General features: G+C 37.6%; 1 protein-coding gene across 1 annotated transcript in view; it reads right to left on the reverse strand.

The window, feature by feature from the left end:
- The window catches only part of AGBL1 (AGBL carboxypeptidase 1), a 4,745,443-nt gene that overhangs the window by 3,812,429 nt on the left and 910,806 nt on the right, over positions 1 to 22,208 (reverse strand). Inside the window, exon 7 of the mRNA XM_044078361.1 lies at positions 2,628 to 2,836. Within this exon, the coding sequence (XP_043934296.1) occupies positions 2,628 to 2,836 (209 nt within the window). The remainder of the gene's footprint in view (positions 1 to 2,627; positions 2,837 to 22,208) is intronic.

Below are 22,208 nucleotides of genomic sequence, written 5' to 3' on the forward strand. Positions count from 1 at the left end.
AAAAGAGGACATTGAGCTTCACAGAAAGGGGGATCGACCTTTTCCCCAAGTCTCAGTTCTTTGCCCATTAATTTCTGGTTACACTTGCGGCCTGTACAGCAAGAATATACTTCTTAAATGTGTTACCAATACTTTGGATTCCTGTTTCTCTGCTTTGAGAAATATACAACAATAGTGATAATATCATTTAACCTTAAACCATATACAAATTCAACAGTACAAGAAGCCATGGTGACAGCAAAAATACAAGGATACACTGCCACAAAGAATCATTCAGATTTCAGCTATTCCCAATAAATGGGAAATCACAGATCCATTCCTGGGGGGCATTCATGTCCCTTATGCATAGAGGCTGCCTGTAAAATTGTCAGAACCATGCTTGCTGACCCTTGTTATCTTTCCCCTAGGGATAGAACATTAGGTAAAATCCGAATAAAAGTGGCTAGGCTTGTAAGGGCTCTTGAGCTGTTACCCAGTAATCTCCTATGAATCTATGAACTTATAAATACAGTCAGGTATTCCTTGTTTATCCCCTAGAGAAGAAGACAGTGACAATGAGAATTTCCAATCTTACCATTCATATTTATTGGCACTCCAGACAGAAAGCCCTCAAAAATCCAGGACCAACCCTGTGACACTAAACAGAAACTCACCTCAAAGAGCAATGTCTTTTTTGTGAATATTTTGTTAAAAGTAACTTCTGTATTAGCAACAACGTAATGCAAATGCTAATCCGGGAACAGTTGATTGTTTCAACAAATGAAAAAACAGCATTTTCAGTTTTATATTTTACAGTGACTTATGCCAGTATACCACACTTGAGTTTTATGTTTTAAAAAGAAAAACTTAAAAGTCTTGTATTAAAGAAATAAAAGAAGGAATGCTATGCAGTTATTTATTACTTTCAGACCTTCATGCTGAATAAGAGCTGACACTTATGATACAATTTGTGAGGCAACTTTCATTCTGGAAAAAAAACAAAACAAAAAGAGTGTACACAAAGCTAAGCAGAAAATGTTACTGCTTTCCTCCATGCTGTAGCAAGGACTATCATTTCAAAACTGCTACTAGCTCATGTAATCTATATCATATTTATAAGTTCTGACCAAATTTTAACTGGGTGAATATTTGTGCGGACATCCTTCAAGGTCTTCACCCATGGAACTATATGTTTGCCACATTAAGCTTTAAAAAGTTAACATATTTGTTATTCCAGTTTATTACATTACCTTGACCCAATCAGACTGCAAACCATTGTTTTGCTTTATTTCATGAAACTGCACATCATTTCTGTTGTTTAGGAAAAGCTAATCTGTTCACTTGAAGCCCTTGAAAATTGTTATATCTTTCTGTATTAATTATGTACACTTTTTATCATTAAACCTTTATTAAATTGATGTTAAAGAACAACACAAATAAATCTCAACACCAGTCATCCTCACACATAATTCATAACATCACTGTGTCATCAAATTCAGACATAATCTAGAACTAAAAAGGGTGTGTAATAAATAGCTTCATTCATCTATCTTCATGCAACCTGAATGAGAAGAAAAGAAGAAAAAAGACTACAATGACCATACAAAAAGGTATGCTATATAACTATAAGGCAACAAATCATGCTTATTTGCATTGCTCATTTTTTTAATTTGCAAACAGATAATAAATCACTTTGCTACATTAGTTAATATGAACTTCATGACATTAAAATTAATTAAATACAATCTTGGTGACCCTTGTTGTAACTGAAAAATGTATTTCAGAGAATCATTTCCATCTGCACATGAGCATGCATAACGACAAAAAATAAATACTGTATGTAACAAGGCAAACAGATAATTTAACACACGGCCTAGGCCAAGTTTGCTTCTTATACACAGAGATCTTTTCTTTAACTTCATATATGGAATAAGCATATTTCTTAAGTTTTATATTTCTAGAGGAAAGGAGTGTAAGAAACAAATAATCATGAGGTAATCCATCAGTCTGTGGTTTAGCCTTCGTGCTGTGTAGGGATTTGTACCTATTATTTTACAAGTTTATAGGGTTGAGACAGCACTCTCAGCACTAGAAAATCAGCATGGAGTAATAGAATGAAATTGTTAGTGTCCTCCAATCTCATCCTATGAGAGAGGGATGGGTCAGAAAAACACTTCACCCTTGTGAAGGCTTGCTGCATGTGTTATTTGTTTACAGCAACGTTTTGACTAGGTACTGGAAGTACCATAAGTTATTGTATATTGGAATATTTCTGAGAAACAGACAGCTCAACCAAACACTCAGGAAAAGGGTCAAAAGGTAGAGTATACTTAGCTAGTCCTGGTACTTTTGACACATATCCTGCCAATAAAGTCTTCTGTCTCAGTTAGCCAATTGTTGGTGCTGATTATGGTGCTGTGACAATAGTTAAACTGATGGGGTGTCTGGCACTGGACTACATCTGAGGTAAACAACACAAATATTAAAAAAAAAGTTTGAAACAAACTTAAAGTGAATTGTTCATATGTAGACAAGCCTCTGTAAGCACTACATGTTATTTTTCTTTTCAGTTCCCAAATACAACATGCAGAAAGAAAGTTTTAATTGCTGCATATTTTTATCATGACAACGACTATGAATTTATTTACCTGTGTGATGTGGAACAGAATTTCCATTCCAGCATTCTCCCAAAATATTTGTCTCCCACTTTTGGTGTTGGCTATATTATCAAGACAGCGCAGAAAGGCTCTTCGGATATGAACATACTTATGCTGGATATCATAGGAATGCCAGTTTTGATACAGTCTCAGAAGGCCTTGGACATAACCTCTGGTGACAGCTCTTTTACTATTCGAAACTGGAATAAATTATTTGATTATTATGAAAATATAATTAATTGGCACAACCAAATATTTTTTTGGTTTGTTCTGCACAAATATTGCATTTCAAGATAAACAATTCCGTATTTTGTCGCATATAACTCAAACAATAATAGTAAAAATGAAGAATACTTTTTTTCTGAAACATTACACTCTGCAAGTCATCTGACATAAAAACAGAGCAGGTTTGATTCTCTAGTATCGATCTCAGTGATTTTGATACTTGCATTGAAAGGATACCCAGACATTATGTTTTTTTACAAATATGAATTAAGGACTCTGAAACTTCTTTCTATATGTGCATTTATGTGTGTTCCATGTGCATCCGTGCAGGTGTATGCATATGGAAGCATATGCATAGTGCATATAATTCCATAGATAAATGTGATGTATACTTTAACATTAAGAGTGACAAACATCTATACCATTTCATTGTATTGATACTTTGTGAATGAATCATGTTGAATTAGAAAAAAAAAACTTTCATTGAATGACAACACTGTTGAATTAGCTTGCTGAAAACCACTTTTAGTGAGCTTCAGATGAATTTGTTTTATGCCCTTGCACCTCCAGTATAAAGGGAACCCTGAAGAACCCTTCCTATATCCATAAGGTATATACACCTACTCCATGGACTCACATCTGTGATATAAAAGGCAGTGTTTTCAGTATGGCTTAAAACCTCCACACCTCTATTTTATACTTATCTCTATGGTTATAAATATACTGTAACTATAGCTATAGATATAGATATAGCTATAGATGTAGATATACATACATATGTATGTGTGTGTCTATGTGTGCATGCACAATGTCAAAAGTCAAAAGTTGAAACACTGCCAAAAATATTTAAAACCCAAAATATTAACAAGATTTAAGTTAAGTTAAGGAAGGGAAGGGAAATACTCTTTCCCCACTATTGTGCAATGTTAAAGATGATATATACAAGTAGCAGGGAGTACCAGAGGTGCAGGTGAGCTTGCTAACCTGCAAAAAAGCATTGCTTTACGAACTGATTGCTGTCTTGGACCATGCACATTTTCTGTTGGAATTTTATGTTTTAGATGTTTTATGGTCAGTGCTTTGACTGTTAGCATTTCAACAGATCACTTTCAGTAGATTTATATAAATATGTACATATACTTTGCTTAGTTGAAAGTCCTTGTACTCACATGCTAATTTCATGAGATGAAAATAACAAAAACTAAAATCCCGAACCATGCAGTTTTTCCCAGGAGAAATATGCCCTTTTCCCCACTGCAGTGTGATCCCAGAGTTGGTGTTTATAGTAAGTGGGTGTGAGGGGTGCAGCCCACTGTTTAGGTGGGTTTCAGATACTATGGTGTGTTTTTGTGAAGTTTTGGGTAAGTGTTTACTTGCTCTTGGAAAATGTTTGGTTCAGGACTTTAGTTTTCATTATATGGCTTTCGAGTATGCAAAGTATATATATATATATATATATATATATATATATATATATATATATATATATATATAAATATACACATATATATCACACACACACATATATCTATGTATCTCATCACTCACTCATATTATCTCTCTATGTATATATATATATATATATATATATATATATAGAGAGAGAGAGAGAGAGAGAGAGAGTCTTAGATCTCTTTACCTTACAGTAAAGTAAATACTCTGCAGTACCTTAAGTTAAACATAGTATATTCCTCCCAATATATACATTTAATTTGGCCATTCAGACCTCTCAACTGTTCCTAATTTGGAGGAACATTCCTATTTGAAGGACTTGATTTACTCCTTTATACAATTTTCTGAATCACCCGCATCACAAGCGATTTTTGTAGCTTTCTAGTACACAGAAAATCACATAAGACTAACATACCAGAGAACCAAATATATCTAACATTTCTCTTTTTCAGAAGCAAACATAAATCAGCTAGTGTAATAGTATTGTGCGACAGAGTTCATTAAAATCTACACATTTTACATTGTCTCTCTGATACTGTACTAATATTTTCCATTATTTTAGTTATTCCTTGATTTTAAAAATGTATTTATGAATGATATCCCATATTCCTACTGGAAGCAGGAAGAATTACAAGCTATTTGGTTCCCAATATATACATTTAATTTGGCCATTCAGACCTCTCAACTGTTCCTAATTTGGAGGAACATTCCTATTTGAAGGACTTGATTTACTCCTTTATACAATTTTCTGAATCACCCTCATCACAAGCGATTTTTGTAGCTTTCTAGTACACAGAAAATCACATAAGACTAACATACCAGAGAACCAAATATATCTAACATTTCTCTTTTTCAGAAGCAAACATAACTCAGCTAGTGTAATAGTATTGTGCGACAGAGTTCATTAAAATCTACACATTTTACATTGTCTCTCTGATACTGTACTAATATTTTCCATTATTTTAGTTATTCCTTGATTTTAAAAATGTATTTATGAATGATATCCCATATTCCTACTGGAAGCAGTAAGAATTACAAGCTATTTGGTATTCAGATTTTATGGCAATTACTTGCCCAGATTTTTGGCTGAATGTACTTATTTTTCAAAGGCCTTTGTTCCGATTTTCAATGTCTTCAGACTGAGAGGAATGCTGCCATTCCAAGGAATAAAGGTATTGTCCTTGTAATATCAATGGGAACCCGTTTAATACACACTTTATCGCAAGTCTGAAATGTGTCGCTCATGAAGGGCTTGCTTAAGTATATTCTAGTGAGAATACTAAGTAATATATTGTAATTATATAATACATTTTAACTTGTGCATAAGTTAACTTAATTTTCCCTTGAATGTTTTTTTTTTTTTGATGTGTTGTGGGGTAATGGCTGGTGTGAATTCCCTAGCTATAGCACATGGATGTTCCATCGACTGTGCTACTATGGTGTATACTTCAGTCTGAAGAAGAACTTTTGTTTAACAGCACCTACTGTGTATTAAATTAGTTCTGTGTCACAGCCTTTATTCTGGAACTTCTTTATTTATTTATTGTTTTGTAAAGGAGTGTTTTTTGAAAGAAGTATCCAGTGTTTGCCTGTTGGAGGTATTTCTTTTCTCTTTGAGTATACTGTGAATATAGTACAGGCACACTGAATGCTGACTATGATGGTGTGAATTCCCTAGCTGTAGCACATGGACACTCCATCGACTGAGGAATGTGGAATTTTTGACTTGACACTTGAATAAGAAGGTATGATTAAACTACAGGTGTATGTATTTTTTTAGCTGAATTTACTGAATGAATGTATTCAGTGGGTCCCTAAAGAAAGATTTTTCACTGATTTAAACTAAAAAAAAAAAATAAATATATATATATAGATATATATATATATACTCACACACACACACGCACAGGCACACACGCAAAAGAATATATAGGCATGTATGTATACACACATATAGTTTCAGATGATAATGACAGTTCATATTGTAAAAACTCCTGAGAGCTAGATGTATGTTTTAACAGCTCATTGCAAAGACACGTGTTACAGTCAACATGCCATTAGTTCAGTATAGTACTGCAGAGGAGTTTTCAATTCAGTTGCTGTTGTGACCGTGATGTTAGTATATATAATTTTCTGGAGAGTGAGTAGAGAACCCTAATATCAGAGGAGTGGAGGAGCAAATCTCCCCATGTCAAATATTGTAAGCTGCGGTGCATAAAATATGTAGATGCACTGTAGTGAAAGGGGAAGGGTTTTAACTTGGTTTCTTTTCTTCATCTCTTTCAATCTTGTGTTTTGTCAATAGGATGTGTGTATCAATGTAGTGCATAGTATGCACTTTATCTGGTGATATGGGTAAATAGTCACAAATATATATCTATATACACATATATATGTATATATATTATGTGTGCAGAAACACACATTGTACTAAGAGGACATAAATTTGATTGGCTGTTATGCAGATAGAAGTTAAGCAAAACATAGTACGAAGTAAAGGTGCTCACTTAAATTCCGCATTGCTTAACGTTCTATGGGGTAAAACCTATCCCGGATGTTGAGTGGTAATTAATGGCCATCATCTGTCAGTCTTCACACTATCAACCTTACCCCAACACTTAATACATGCACCACATCCACAGCCCACGAGTTAATAAAGTGACATAACCCTGTCCCTGTACAGCTATACTAATTGCAGCTAAGTCCACCTTGACCAACTGACCTACCTTACCTTGCACCCAAGCTTGAACCAAGTATTTCAACAAAACTCCTTCCCAACAAACTCCTTCATTCTCAGGCAGCTGCAACACAAATTAAAAAAAAAATCTTGCAGAACCCTACCATATTCCTTAATTTTAAATGCTGCCCAGGATTCCTGTACCAAGCATCTGATCACTTCAAGCCAACCTGACACACCTCATCTGGCAATACCAACTCTCGTATCACTGCCATATTAACCAAATGAAATGTAACCCTTTCCCCCCACGATTTATCATGCTAGACCATCAATGTCAGCCAAATTGGAACTAACTCAAAACAGCTAACATCCTTTCTCCAATCATCCTTCCATCCTGGCAGCCAATGAGCTGCAAACCATTCCCCACACAATAAGCCTCCCATTTCAGTACTTCCTGCCGACTGTTAACAATTGTAAATCCCCCTGAACAACCCAGTTTTCCTGATAAAAGCCATACCATTAAACTGCTCCAAAAACACAACCACAGTGCTAAATCAGCCCACACCAACTTATTAACCCCCACCCAATGATGCTGGCTTTTCTTCCCCAATCAACAAAAGCCCACTAACACACAAAAGAAACAACGTATGTGAACTGCCTGTTAATCCCCACTTTGTCCTTGAATTTCTCCACTTCGTTTCTTCTTGCAAACATGTTATCTTCACATCTGGTAAGCAAAACAATCCATGGTCTACATCCACTAGCAATCCCAGACATCAATATCTTGCTTGAGCCTAGCTAATGGATCACTCAATTCCTCACACATCCCCAAAAACACATGCATACCTGCCAATGCTCCAGCAAATCCTTTACCTACTCTTAAAAAGTCATCCAGATAATGTATTCCTGTTTGGCTTCCCCCCAATTGCTGCCAAATCCCATGGAAAGCAGAGTTTAACCTTTCAAAGTAGCACAGGCCATAGAGCATCTCATTGACATAGCTTTATTAAAGTAAAATGTAAAAACCCAAACACCCTGCCCAGCAACAGTCACTCTTCCTTTCAAGCTGGTAATAAATGAAAAATAGATTCAGTATCTACCTTCCCAATCATAGGTCCATAAGCTCCCAAATGACCTGCACTGCATCATCCTAAGATATATAACTGACCTTAGTGTCATCTCCTTAAATAAGATTACACACAGAATTCTCCTTTGGATAAGACCAGTGATGAAAGAAATTAAATTCCCTGCTGACTTCTTAGGCACCAACCCCAAAGGAGAAACCTTAAAGCTGTTAAATGTAGGAATATCAATCAAACTCGATAACCTACCCTCCCACCATTCCTTCTCCACCAAGCCTTCCAAAATCTCTTCTTTACCCTGCAAGGAATGCAGATTCCTACAAATTGATCCCTCCTCTCCCACCCCTGATTTAAAATCAAATCCCTCACAAAAACTAGTAATTCAACTGCAACTGCAGAATCAAGAAATAATGTGTCCCCCAGTCTTCCCTTTGACCCACAAAAGGATACTGCTAATGGTTCCAAAGCTATCAACCATAGAGGCTAGGAAAATGTCAAGATGTCTCACCTCCCAACAAAGCAACTGATTCACTACCTTCCTCTTCCAAAGCCTCTGATTGTACCACAGCAGGCATTACCCACCCATAGACACTGTGCCTCACAGATCATGAGAAAATAAGTCAAGAATGTTAAGGTCAAAGGTAGTATCTTTCTTCAACCAAACAACCATATACTAAGTGATGCCTACCACCCAGTTGTCCCATCTCCCTGGCCTCTGTCTACCTATCCTCCTCTTCCCCGAGACTACTAAAGCCGACAAAAGTCTTCACTGTTTGCAGTTTCCAATTCCATCAAATTTTGAACCCCCTCCACATCCATTAATTCAAAATATTGATTAACTCCTCCTTCCACATCTTTTATGTGAAGTGGTCAAAAGACCTCCCCACATTGATCCAGAGCCTGCTTAATTAACCAATCACTCAGGCAGATCCCTACGTCCAACCCAACTTCATGCTTTTGTGAATCCACCCCACCTATGGACCACCCCAAACTCCCCATAATCAAACCTAAACCCTACTCATTGCTAAAAGCCTCCTTGTGAAACTGCCCCCTTCACTAAAAAGTGGGGCCCCCACAAACATGTCATTCTTCAGCTGACCCATGCTTTACCCTTCCCCAATGTACCTCATCATCACCTTTCCCCACACTACTCCCAAATCGCACCGACTCCGAGATGCCAAAATGAGCACTTAACAGTATATCTTTACATGTGACCTCAGTGCACACCGCTCCAGCAACTGAACATCCCCCACAGCAGCATCCATCACCTGTTGAGTCCATTTCCCTCAGACCACCGGCTGATGCAAACTCTGTGCTTCTGCCACCTGAAAAATAAAAGCAACTGTAAATCCTCTGCAAATTCCTTCCCTATTGGAAGTAACAAGTGAACATCTCAAGATATAGTGATGTACCTCTCATACTTAGCAATGTGGAGTTATCAAGTCCTAAAAGATTCATGTATACACCACACCAGTTTGTTCCTTCCCTGATTTCTACTGCAAGCACACACATGGAGATCACAAGTGCATGTCCACTATTTAATTTAATAACTATCATATTTAAAACATGCTCCTCTTCCAACCCCTTATACAAAATCCAGTTTTATAATTGACTAATAGCTACCATACTTTGCTCTACCAGGTCCTCACTGTTTATGATGGGGAGGCAGGCTAATAACTATGAACTGTAGTTACCCCTGCTATCAGAGAATGTTAATTGTCTCACCCTCTGGCCGTATGTTAGCCTGAAAGCTGGACCTGTGACCAACTAGACTAAACATTAAATCTCACGGAAAATCTCATTTCAAAATCACACGTACAAGTGATCAAAGATGCATAACACTCATTGCATTAAATGAAATGTAAATTAAGAAAATTATTTATACTCCTATGAAATTCTTAAAAGACATCAAATCTATTCTCGATAGTATCTTAGTTCAATAAACCTGCAATAAAACTAATTCAAATCAACAATCAAAATTTAAGCAAAATATGTACTCTAGATTCTGATTGCAAGTTAAAATTATTAAAACACACTCTTATAATTTGGCCACCCTAAGATTCTGTACTGAAGTTATGGAAAATATGCTCATTTAAACAAAAAGAGTTTATTCCTTCCCACCTGGCGTCTAACTTGAGCTCCTGTAAGAATTCTTTTTACTCCTGTTTGTTTTCCTATGCTCCCTCTCCTAAATCCATGGTGACCATTTCCAAAATCCCAACCTTGAGCTTTGCATATCCAGTATGGATCTCTGGGTGATTATAAGAATTGTTAACATGACTCTAAACAATATCATAGCTGTGTTCCCAAATTTCTTTGTGCAAACCCTCTCGTTTTCTCCAACATAAAACTTTAACAATTTGATCATTACACAAGAAATACAAGTCTCCTGGAGTGATAATTATCACATTTTAATCGTATATTTCTACAAACTGCACCATTAATACACATTGTCCCTTGGGACAGACTTAAAATCTTAGTGAAAATCAGGGACATTTGAGAGATACGATCCATATGGATAAACTAGTGGTCTTTAATTGCCCATAGACATCCCCACCAGCAATGATTACATACCTAAGCTTAATTATGAGGTTTTAGCTCTTCCACGGTCCTAAAAAAAATAGAGCCCATACTATTACCTACCTTTAACAACAACAAAAATCACCCAAAACTGCTGTTACGGTTTCCCTGCAAAGTCAGCATGTCAGTACCTTCCACATACAAGGATAAATTCATGAAGGAGAATTGAAACCTTGCACCTGGAAAAAGGCGGTTAGTAATTTGCATTCTGTCCCTTTAAGTCACTAGGAGTCTTATGGACAGCACCGAGTGCTTTCTTTTCAAGGGAACATAGCTGTCTGCCTGACTTCTTAGTCTTGTTCTGATCACTGTACAATTCAAACATTATTATGTTTTTTTTTTCCAAAGATGGATATAATACTATCTAATGAAGAAATTTCTGAATGACAGTGATGATTACTAATTTAATTTAAACTGACTGAAGTTTCAGAGCACATTATTTATTTTTATTTTATTTTACATTTGTTGACCGGGCTAGTCTAACTGGACAAATATCCGTTTTCAGTAGAGGCCCGGGGAGAAAAGCTCCAATTACAAGAAGTAAACAATCATTAACATTAAAAATATTAAGCAAAATACCATAAGTACAAGGGTGGACTTATGAAAAATTAATGGAAAAAAATTAAGCAGAACAATTTTTCAGAAAATAGTTGGTTAATAATAGGATTACAAGGTAAGCAACATTCAGCAGTTAGATACAAAAAAAAATTAAGATGTGATAACATGGTGGAGGGAAGAAGAAAAATGTTAGAGACATTCTCAAAGATAAGACTGTCAAAAGTTAAAAAAAAAAGTTGTTTAGAGGGACAGTTGGGCAAGGGGGGAAGTTGGGAGTAGTGGAGAAGTAATTTCAGTCAGGATTAGCACAAGGACACAGCCATTGAGTTTTAAGATGTTCTTTGATATGTCTTTTGAAGAGGGATGTAGAGTCTAGGTTTGTTATTTCCTGAGGTAGTTGATTCCAGATCTTCCCGACAGAATTTGAAAATAATGAGTCCCCAGCTTTATTCTTTGATTTGGTTAAGGCTACAAGGAGTTTATTAGCTGAGCGTAGTGTGGCTAGGTTTTTATAAGGTGAAATCAGTTTTGTAAGGCTAGGGGTAGCATCAGGATAGTAAAGGGTTTTATGAATGATAATTAATTGTCGAAAGAGTAAGTGGTTGTTGAGTTCTAACCAATCTAGTTGCTTGAGGTTAAGACAATGGTGGGTTCTAAAAGGGGTAGCAGTAATGAATCTAGTAATACTATTGTAACAGGTAGAAAGTTTGGTGATGTTATTTTTAGACAAGTTTGTATATATAGCAGAGGCATAGAAAAGGGTGGAGATCAGGTGGGTCTGGGCCACTGTTTTTCTAGCAGTTGGGGTAAGAAAGGGTTTAATTCTGTAGAGAGTACCGATTTTTTTGTTAACTGATTTAATGGTATTGTTAATGTGGTCATCAAAATTAAGATGGTTGTCAATGGTTACACCTAATAGGCGAGTGGTCATATCTGGACTAATACAGGTAGTGTTGTTAGAGGAGATAGTGAAGAAAGGTGTTGGTGATTTGTTTGTAGGGGTAAAGAGAAGAAGTTTTGTTTTTTTTGGGATTACGAAGTAGGGAGTGTTCCATAAACCATTTTTCTACATTATGGAAGACTGTTTGGGTGAGGGACTGGAGGGAGGAGATGTTATTAGCAGCACAGATTAGAGTTGAGTCATCAGCATATTGAATGCAGATGGCTTGGGGTATATTCAGATGAAGGTCATTAATAAATAAAGAAAAAAGAAGGGGACCTAGGATTGAGCCTTGTGGAACCCCAATGTTTACTGGAAGTAAGGAGGATAGGTTGTTGTCCCATAGCACTGCTTGTTGCCTATTTTGGAGGTAACTCCTGAACCATTGAAGAGTTTGTGAGCCAAGTGAATAGAGATTTAGTTTGTCCAGAAGTATATTATGGTTAACCATGTCAAAGGCCTTTGACAGGTCTAGGAATAGTGCTGATGAGAAAAGATTGTTGTTCCTATTATTATTTATGGCATCAGAGAAGGAAAGGAGGGCAGTTGTAGTACTGTGGGAAGGTCTAAAACCATGTTGACTATTGGCTAGAAGTTTGTTTTGTAGAAGGTAGTTAAGAATTTGTTTATGTATGCATCTTTCCATAATCTTTGCTAATGGGGAGAGTAAGGCAATAGGGCGAAAGTTTGAGAGCTCAATAGAGGAGCCCCCTTTATGTAGAGGTATTATATAAGATATTTTCCATGAGGTGGGGATTTTTCCTTCAGAGATAGTCCTATTAATAAGAATGGATATGGGGTAGTAAATAGCTTTTGCAGCGATTTGAAGGTATTCTGATGGGAGTTGGTCTGCGGATGGGGTGCAAGGTTTAAGTTTCTTGAGAAGCTTATAAATAAGGGATGAAGGAACTGGTTGAATATAAAAGGCATTAGATGAGGTGTTAGAGGTATTAGGTAAGGAGGTAGTGGAAGAGGGTAATGAATTAGCTAGGGTTTGAATGGCTTCTGTAAAATACTTGTTAAAGGCATCTGGGATCAGGGTGGAGTTGTTGAGGTTAAAGCCTGAAGGGGTAGGAGTAGTTGAATGTCCTGGTTTAAGAAGTTTGTTAATACCTGTCCAAAATTTTTGGGGGGATTGTTGATTAGTTTGTTGAAGGTGAAGATAATATTCCTTTTTATCAGAAAGAGTATCCTTCTTAGTGGCATTTCTTAATTAGAGTAGGTGATCAGATGTACATTTGGTAGTTCTCCATTTAGCCCAAATTTTGTTTCTAAGGAGCATTTTTTGTTTAGTTTGCTTAGTAAGCCACGGGGCTGATTTCGTTCTTATCCTAGTAGAACGAATGGGAGCATGATAGTCAAGGATTTGTAGAAAGTTGGTATTAAAGTAGGCCACTGCTTCGTTTAGTTCGAGGGTAGTCATTGGAGACCAGTCACATGCATTCAATTCAGTCAGAAACTTATCGGGGTTAAAGAATTTGTTTGAGCGAGACACCTTTAGTTTATGGGTAGTTGGGATATGTGATTTTTGTCTAATAACATATGTGAGCATATGGTCACTAATATTATCGGGAAGAGTTCCTGGAGAGTACTTGTTTGGGTGGTTATTAGTAAGGATCCAGTCAAGAGTTGTTTCTTTTTTTGTGGGTTTATGGATTCTAGTTGGAGTGTTTATTAATTGAGAGAAGCCATAAAGATTTATATGGCTGGTGGGGTGCTGGGATGAACAGGTCATCCAGTCAATGTTGAAGTCACCAAGTATTAAGGTTTCCTGAGGTAGTTGGTTAGAAAGTGAACTAAGTAAGTTTTCTAGAATATGAGTATTATTTCCAGGGGGAAGGTACATACAAATTAGATAAATCGATTTGTTGTTGTTAATGTTTAGCTTGATAGATAATATTTCAGCTTTGGAGTCTAGTGATGGAAGTTCATTATAGAGGGTGATTTGGAGATTAGATTTATAGATAATAGCTATGCCTCCACCTTTCTTCCTTATGCGGTCACATCTAAGTATATTATAGCCAGGAGGGGTGATTTCCTGATCTTGAATAGAGGGTTTTAGCCAAGTTTCGGTAAGACATAGTATGTCAAATGCATGTAAGTCAAGAAGTGAATGGAGGTGATGAGTTTTGTTATTTAAACTTCTTATATTAAGTTGTGCTATTAGTAGGGAGTTGGCTCTTTTAGTACATGATGATGTTGTCAGTGAAGTAATATTATTTAGATTAAAATTATTATTAGTATCGGGACCAGGGTTAGGATGAATATCTCCATGTAGGAGGAGATTGTGCTGGGAAATAACATGGAATTTAAGGGATTTTGGTGAGTTGTATGGATTCTTTTTGTTGAGGTAGAATGATATATGAGTTGTTCTGTGGTATTTAGGAAGTAGAAAGTTAGAGGAACAGGTTATGTTACTATGAGTGATGGTATTGAAAAAAGAGGTTGGTAAAGTTTGTTGGAGGTGAAGGTTTTGTTCATGTAAAGTGATATTTTCAAAGAAGGTACAATAATAGGGTATGGATAGGGAGGCTATAGTAGTGGTAAAGAGTAGGATATATGTGAAATAAGCTTTGAGTATAGGAGACATGATATTGAGTAAGTGACAGGTGAATATTGCTTGTAAGAGAATGTGAGTTCAAGAACAAGTAGAGATGAGCTAGCTTACAGAGAAAGGAATTCTGAGTGAAAGGAGAAAAGAAGAAGAGAAAAAGGAGAAAGAGGAGATAGGCAGAGGTTATAGTTAACAGTTAGGTACTATAGAATAGGAGTATGAAGTATGGCAAGGCCAGGAAAAAGGAGAGCGTAGAAATAGGGGAGAAAAGAGTTGGAGATAAATAGGTGATGAAAAAGAATGGGAGGCAGTAGTAGAGATAGTGATTGCTGGTGGTTGGTTGAGAGAAATAGGGGGAGTGTCTAGTGAAGTATAAGTGTAGGACCCCTGGGGGTGGGTGGGAATTGGGGGTAGGGAGGGGAGCGGAGCGGGGCCAGAGCAAGTAGAGACAGAGAGAGCGGAGACAATCAGTGAGCAGCAGGATATAGGGAGAGGTAGCAAAGCAGGCAGGTAGCTGTTAGCAAAGCAGAATGGGGAGTAGGACAGAGAGGAGAGTGGAACTATAAAGCACTAAACTGTATAGTAGTTAGGTGAAGAGGAGGTACAACCTAGAAATAGAGAGGAAAGTAGAAGTAGGAGAAGTCAGGCTCCTAGGGAAGGGATGTAAAGGAAGCAAAAGGAAAAAGACGTTCAATGAGCAGGGACTTTGTGAGAAATAAGAAAGAGAGTAAGGGCACAAAAAGCCTATTGTATACCGCCACCTAGTGGGCAGAGTTAGAAGTATCAGCAGATAGCCAGGGTAAAGACACCACAGGTGAAAAGGATGAGGAAGGTAGCAAGGGGTATATCCTTCAGGAGGCTAAAGACAGGGAAGGAGGACTGGCTGCAGGCTTTCCTGACCCAGAGGCTAAATTACTTTATAACATGTAATTACTGTATAAATTAGGCAGATAAGCCTTCAAAAATGGGTCAGGTGTAAAAACATACTTAGTAACTTTAGTACAATCAGGTGGAAGCACAGGGCAGCAGAAAATAAAGGACGGTCCACTTAGGTAATGCTTGAGGTGGTTCAAGGGTTCTTGGAGCAGGCCGGACACTCAATACAAGGTTTAAAGTAGATTGCTAGGGGGGGGAAAGGTGAGAAGAAGGGAAATTAAAAAAGGAATACAGTTTTAAAAAAGAACAACCTTAGTGTACATATACAGAGAGGTATCCCACAGTTCAATAACTCTTAAAGAAAAAACACAAATTATACTATTGCAAGTATCTTACAGATGCAACAACTCTAGAAAAAAAACACTTAATTACACATTACAACTGAAATGCACCAAGAATTACTTTAGTGCTTCAGTTTAGCAATATAACAGACTGTAAAACATATTATAGTATATTAATGCCAATTAACATTTTCTACTTTGAAATTATCTTTCAAAAGGACAATCCTCGCAGGGGTTACATGTAGTTAGAGTAATTGTAAGATTGGGTTTAGTGCGTCAGCATAGCAGCAAAACAGACTCTAAAACATGTTAAAGTATGAGTAAAACACATTAAACACTTGTCTAAATTAGTGCAATTCCCTGTACTAACAGGTTAGGTAACAAGATAAAACATTGCCATGGAAGCTCTCGAGTTTCAAGGCGGGAGGCAGCTGCTGTGTATTTGGTCTTATTACCTAGGGAGTATTGTCATACAGCAGCTCATACACTAAAATCTTGTTGCAAATTAATTAAGAATAAGCCAGGGAAGCCCACAATGATATAAGATAGGTAGCCGTTATTTGGTAAACAGGTACTATCTCCCATGCAGTATTAACAAACCACACATAGACCCCATAGATAGTATTCAAGGAATAAACTTAACTACGACAACATAGACAAAGCTACAGGAGGTAGGACAGATGGCTGATAGTATGTACATAACAAGCTTTCCCACATCAAACGATCCTTATCCAGCGCTATAAAAGTATAGAATAAATACAAAAACCCGAAACAAACAACCACAAGAAAAACCTACCACTGTCCTTTACAATCTAGGGGAAGATAGTAATCGGGTTAAATATAAGGAATATCTTAGCGCCAGGAAGATCGTTTTACAATCTGCGTAGTGCAATGCTAGCCACGTGCGAGGAACCATAAGCGGGATATTTGCTAACCTAGTATCCACATTCCAGTTAAAAATAGACACAGAAAAAGATAAATAACCCTAACAAACTAATGGAATGAGAGCGAAGTGTAGCATATATCACAGTCTAAACTATTGAATTGCGTGCAGCGTGTAGTGATTATCATAAACTACAACTGTTGGGGAGAGGGCGATAAGCTAAAGATGCAGAGCGATACAAGCGTCAGGAAGACGTACAAATGTAACATTTGCTGCTAGCTGTTCCACATATAAGTTAGCCAGGATACAGAAAATGTTGTGCCTGTCGTAATTAAAGGCTGATAAGCTTGGTGAGACAATTGTGATATTAGAAAAAAGCTTGTTGAGACAGTTGTGATACTAGAAAATAGGAAATGCTACCTATAAACACTAAAATACTGTCATCAGAACATTGCTCATGGAATGTTTCCCTGCTCTATTTAAACTATTTCTGGATTTTCAGGTAGAAACACATTTAATTTAAACTGACTGAAGTTTCAGAGCACATCAGGTAGAAACACAAGTGGTGAGACACTCAAAATGTACTGGCTACAAGGAATTAGCTCTACTGCTCTCTTTCTCTGCCATTTTGGTTTATTATTATTATTATTTTTAAATACAGATGGCAGATGGCATTGAGAAGAAGTTCACAGATGCATAGTAATGACTTTGATGGGTTGTATTTAGCTATCTCTTTAAATAAGCTAGTAATTGCATTTCTACAACTTGTTAGAGTCATGGCCTAGGAAAAGCTACAGACCTTAAGTATACAGCAAAATAATTGTATTTTGTCCTGATTTTCATTAGAAGGTTGAGAGGTTTGCCCACCATAACCAGAAAAACACATCTCCAAGTCCCAACGTACTGCCATTTGCTTTCGCTTTCCGGAAAGTACAAGGCAGAGACAAAAACTGCATTAATCATTAGGCTGCAGCAGGCGATCTTACTTGTTTTTCCTGCTTTTCATCATTCCTTTATTAATTATTCTTTATTGCATGTCTGTGTTTCAGGCTTTTAAAATTATAACTTTTTCTCTGTCTTGGCAACCTGACAGTTATTTTTCCTATTTTTGAGGACTGAATGATGTTTTGTGGTTGTCACAAAATGTAAGAAATTAGTTCACATTAAAAACTACTAGCGACCCTACATATATTAGAAATTGCACCATGCATGCATCATTGCAGTTTAGTTGCTGAATAAGTTACGCAGAACTGCTGAATACAAATCATTTTGTTCTGGAAAATGTTTTGTCCAGGTCTTTGAGCAGAATACCAGCCAAACATGCCTACCTAACTAATGGCTAGACCACAACTGCACATGCACAGTGCACGACCATTAGTAATGGATGCTTCTCAGCCTGCGAACTGCCACTGCATACTGCAGCTCTTCAGACACACACTTCCCCCTTAAGGCTATGAAAGAAAGAAAGCTGATAATGTGCAACTACCAGAGAAGCATCCCAGTCACTACCCAAACCACCAACACAAGAAATAGTTTAAATAGAGCAGGGAAACATTCCATGAGCAATGTTCTGATGACAGAAGCCTCAGCCATGTGGAAGTTCAAGGAACAAAGACCCCACATTAACACAGCACACCCAACCACTCATGAGGCACCAGCAACTAAAACTGGCCATCAATGACTATTCAAGAAGATAATAACAGCCTCCCATGATGACCCTGCGAAAACTGCACTATATTGAATCTGAGACCCGATTAAATAACCATATGACCAGCAGACCTGCAAAAATCCTCTTCCCAGCTACATATTTGCAATTAATTATTAACTAGCATCTGAGCCTGTCCATACCTGCATTATACTTATGGGGAAAGGGAAAAAAACCCACTCAAACTCCCAAAGCAAACACAAACCTGCACAAGCTCCTCTGACTTCCAAAGAAATATTAACCCCAAGGACCACCTGTTCTCAAGTACTTACTGGTCATCAAGCACATACACTTGCAGTATAGCAATTATTGTCATCACATGTTAACTGTTGCCAACTCTCTTGATTCAGTGCCACACTCCTGCCTTCTTCAACACTCATGCCTGACTGTCGCAGATCTTCTTTCACACAATCCATTCAACTCTTTGCTGGATGTCCACGCTTCCTCTTACCTTCTTTCTGTCGGTCCCAAATCTTCCTCACCAGATTGTCTTCTGCTTTTCTACACATGTGCCCAAACCACTGTAATCTGTTCTCTTTGATCTTTTCTGCAATTGGAGCTACTTTGGCTTCTGCTCTTATGTCCTCATTTCTTCATCTGTCCCATAGTGTGCATCCTACCACCCTTCTCAGGCACTTCATTTCCATCACCTCTAGCTTCTTCAACTGTTCTGCCTTTACTGTACAGGTTTCTGTACCATACAGTAGTACTGGTTGCACCACTGTCTTGTACACCTTACTTTTCAGCTTCTTTGGCATTTTTCTGTCATAGGCTACACGTGATGCTCTATGCCAGTTGGCTGCAGTCCCTCTGATTCTAGCTCTGACTTCTTCATTCAGACTACCCTTCTCCTCAACCTCCCCTCCCAGATGCTTGAAGCTGTTTACCTGTTCCACTATCTTTCCTTCTATCTCTATTCTCAGCTTCTTCTGATTTCCCCAATCTGCTGCCATTATCACCGTCTTATCTGTGCTTAGTTTCATCCCATGTGCCTTCAGATTTGCATTCCATTCTCCTATCCTTTGCTGAGGTTGCAGCTCAGAGTCTGCCTGTACTGCCACATCATCTACATACAGCATCTTTGTTGATCTGTCCCCTCCAACCTGTTTGCTAATGTAGTCCATCACTAGTATGAACAGCAGTGGGCTCAGAGCTGAACCCTGGTATACACCCACTCCCACTGGGAACCCCTCAGTGAGGCCAAACACTGTTCGTACTTGAGTCAATGGGTCCTTGTACATAGCCTGCACTAATTCTACCAGTGTTTCTGGGACTTCAAACCATCACAGTACTGCCTAGATCAGCTTTCTTGGGAACTTGTCATATGCTTTCTCCAAGTCTAGGAATGCCCAGTTGGACTCTCTCCTCATCTCTAGCTTCTTCTCAAGTATCTGTCTCAATGCAAACATCAGGTCAATCATGCTGCATCCTCATCTAAATCCTTACTGCTCATCTCCCATCCTATATTCTTCTCTGCATATCCGTTTATCAATCACCCTCTCTAGAACTTTCATGCAATGTGGTAGAAGTTTGATGCCTCTGTACTGCCCACAGTTGTGGATATCCCATTTGTTCTTGTATACTGGCATGAGTATGCTTATTCTCCAGTCATCTGGGATATGCCTTTCTCTCCACACTGCTATTAGTACCATCAGGAGCCATTTCTCCCCTATCTCACCCAGCATCTTTATCATATCTGCTCTGACCTCATCTGAGCCTGCTGCTTTCCCTGACTTCATCTTCCTTAGTGCTGTTCTTACTTCTTCTAAGGTGGGCTCCTCTTCTTCTCTCATCGTAGGCTATTTCTGGGGCAGTACAGCTTCTGTGGGGTTTTCTTCATTTAGAAGCTGCTGGAAATACTCCTTCCATCTGCCTTTGATGTTCTGTCGACTGGTGAGCAGGTTGTTGCTGGCATCCCTTATGAAGGGTGTCCGACTATCTTCTTTGTCTTTCTGTGTTGCAGTATAGCATGTTGATGCCAAAATCTGATCCCTTACCCAGGTATGTTCATACAAAACCAGTTAAGCCACTACTTTCACATATCACATTTCCACCCAACCCTTTTATTTTCCCAATTTAACCCTTCCATCCTCCACACTAACTTTCTTCCACTACCATCTTAAATCCCATTACTATTCCTATCTGACCACCACCCAAAGATGTCCCTGGACAAATTTGTTTGTTGTCAAATCTCAGTTATTACCTTAAGGTTTTAAGCAGTATACTTGTTTAAAAAAATGTGGCATCCATCATTAGCAGGGTGACAGCTGCAACAAATTTTTACCAACCAAATTTTTAAAGGTTGGCATATTTTTATTTTACTTGTTTGCTTGATATTTTACCTGGATAGTCCAATTAGGTTATACAAGAGCCCCTTCCAGTGGAGTCCTGGGGAGAAAATGTCTGTAATACAGTAGATAGACAATGATACACAACACTGACTGCATTACACATTATAAAAATAAAGATATGATTTTAACTTTAAATTAGAAAATATAATGAAATGTAATAAATAGATACAAAAAATGTAGATTTAAGACACAAGGATAATAATGGCAAAGGAGATTTGAGGAAGGAAGAACAAAGGGTTAAAATTAAAAGGAGATAAACTAGAGTACAGTATTAGTGGTCAGAAAAAGAACAATGATTTTAAATTTACACACCTTTTTGAGTGTGAAATCTTTTTGTCGGTCTTAAATATTTTATTTAATTTTGGCTTGTGGCATTGATGACTTTACTTTTGATGTGTATTTCACGTCTTGTACAAATAACAAGAATTAAGTTATATGTTTTCCAGTTTAACATGTCCTTAAAGTCATACTACTGCCTAATATGCACTTCAGTGTTTTGTGCAGGACAGCAGAATAAGAAACGCATTGGCATATCATGTGAATTAGAAGGAAAGGATGAACAGGAGGTGCCTAGTCTACAAATATAGCTGAGTAGTAACAACAGTGCAAAGTGTTAAAACCTTTTTGTTCTGTGGGAAATCAAAGGGAAATCTCACACTGGTCATGGAATTCCTGTTGGGCAGGCAAGCCTGCTATCACAACTGCATTTTTCCTACCTTTTCAAAATTCTGTACCCAAGCTTTAGTCAATAGGAGCTGTAGCAGCAGCAGATTCTTTCATAAGCATGACAAGTTAATGACTTTCTCCACAGTTGCCTGTCTCATGACAGCAGGCTATTTAGTAAGGTATGCCGTTTGACAAACCTAATTAAATACCAGTTGCCTGCTCTCCTGTTTAGTGTTGTTATGACAGACAGTGATTCAGCCTATGGGCTAGAACTGATGTGCAAAGTAGCACACTGAGTATGCAAGGCAGTAGGTCATTTACAGAATATGAAAGTCATCTATACAGCATTGGGTATTGCCACATTCCAGACATATGAAATCTGATAAATTTAGACAGCATACTAAATATAATGCACAGAATGCATTTATGCAACAGTGCAACATGTTTATGAATAGCAACCCCATTCATAAAACCATTATTGTTAGGACCTCCCAACAGGTGGTGGAGTGTAACGTCTGAAAATATATCTCATCTATCACAGCTGGTAAGTTGCAGCTTACTGATTGCTTTACATAATGGGCAATCACCACCAGACTTAGTGAAATGCTATACCTTATAAGAAAACTGTTAAATGAATCCCACAATCTCAGTTTACCATGAATACCATTGTTACCATGAATAC

Source organism: Protopterus annectens, chromosome 7.part0 (assembly GCF_019279795.1).
Source record: "Protopterus annectens isolate FY-2018-M chromosome 7.part0, PAN1.0, whole genome shotgun sequence".
In the NCBI taxonomy this organism is placed as follows: Eukaryota; Metazoa; Chordata; order Ceratodontiformes; family Protopteridae; genus Protopterus; species Protopterus annectens.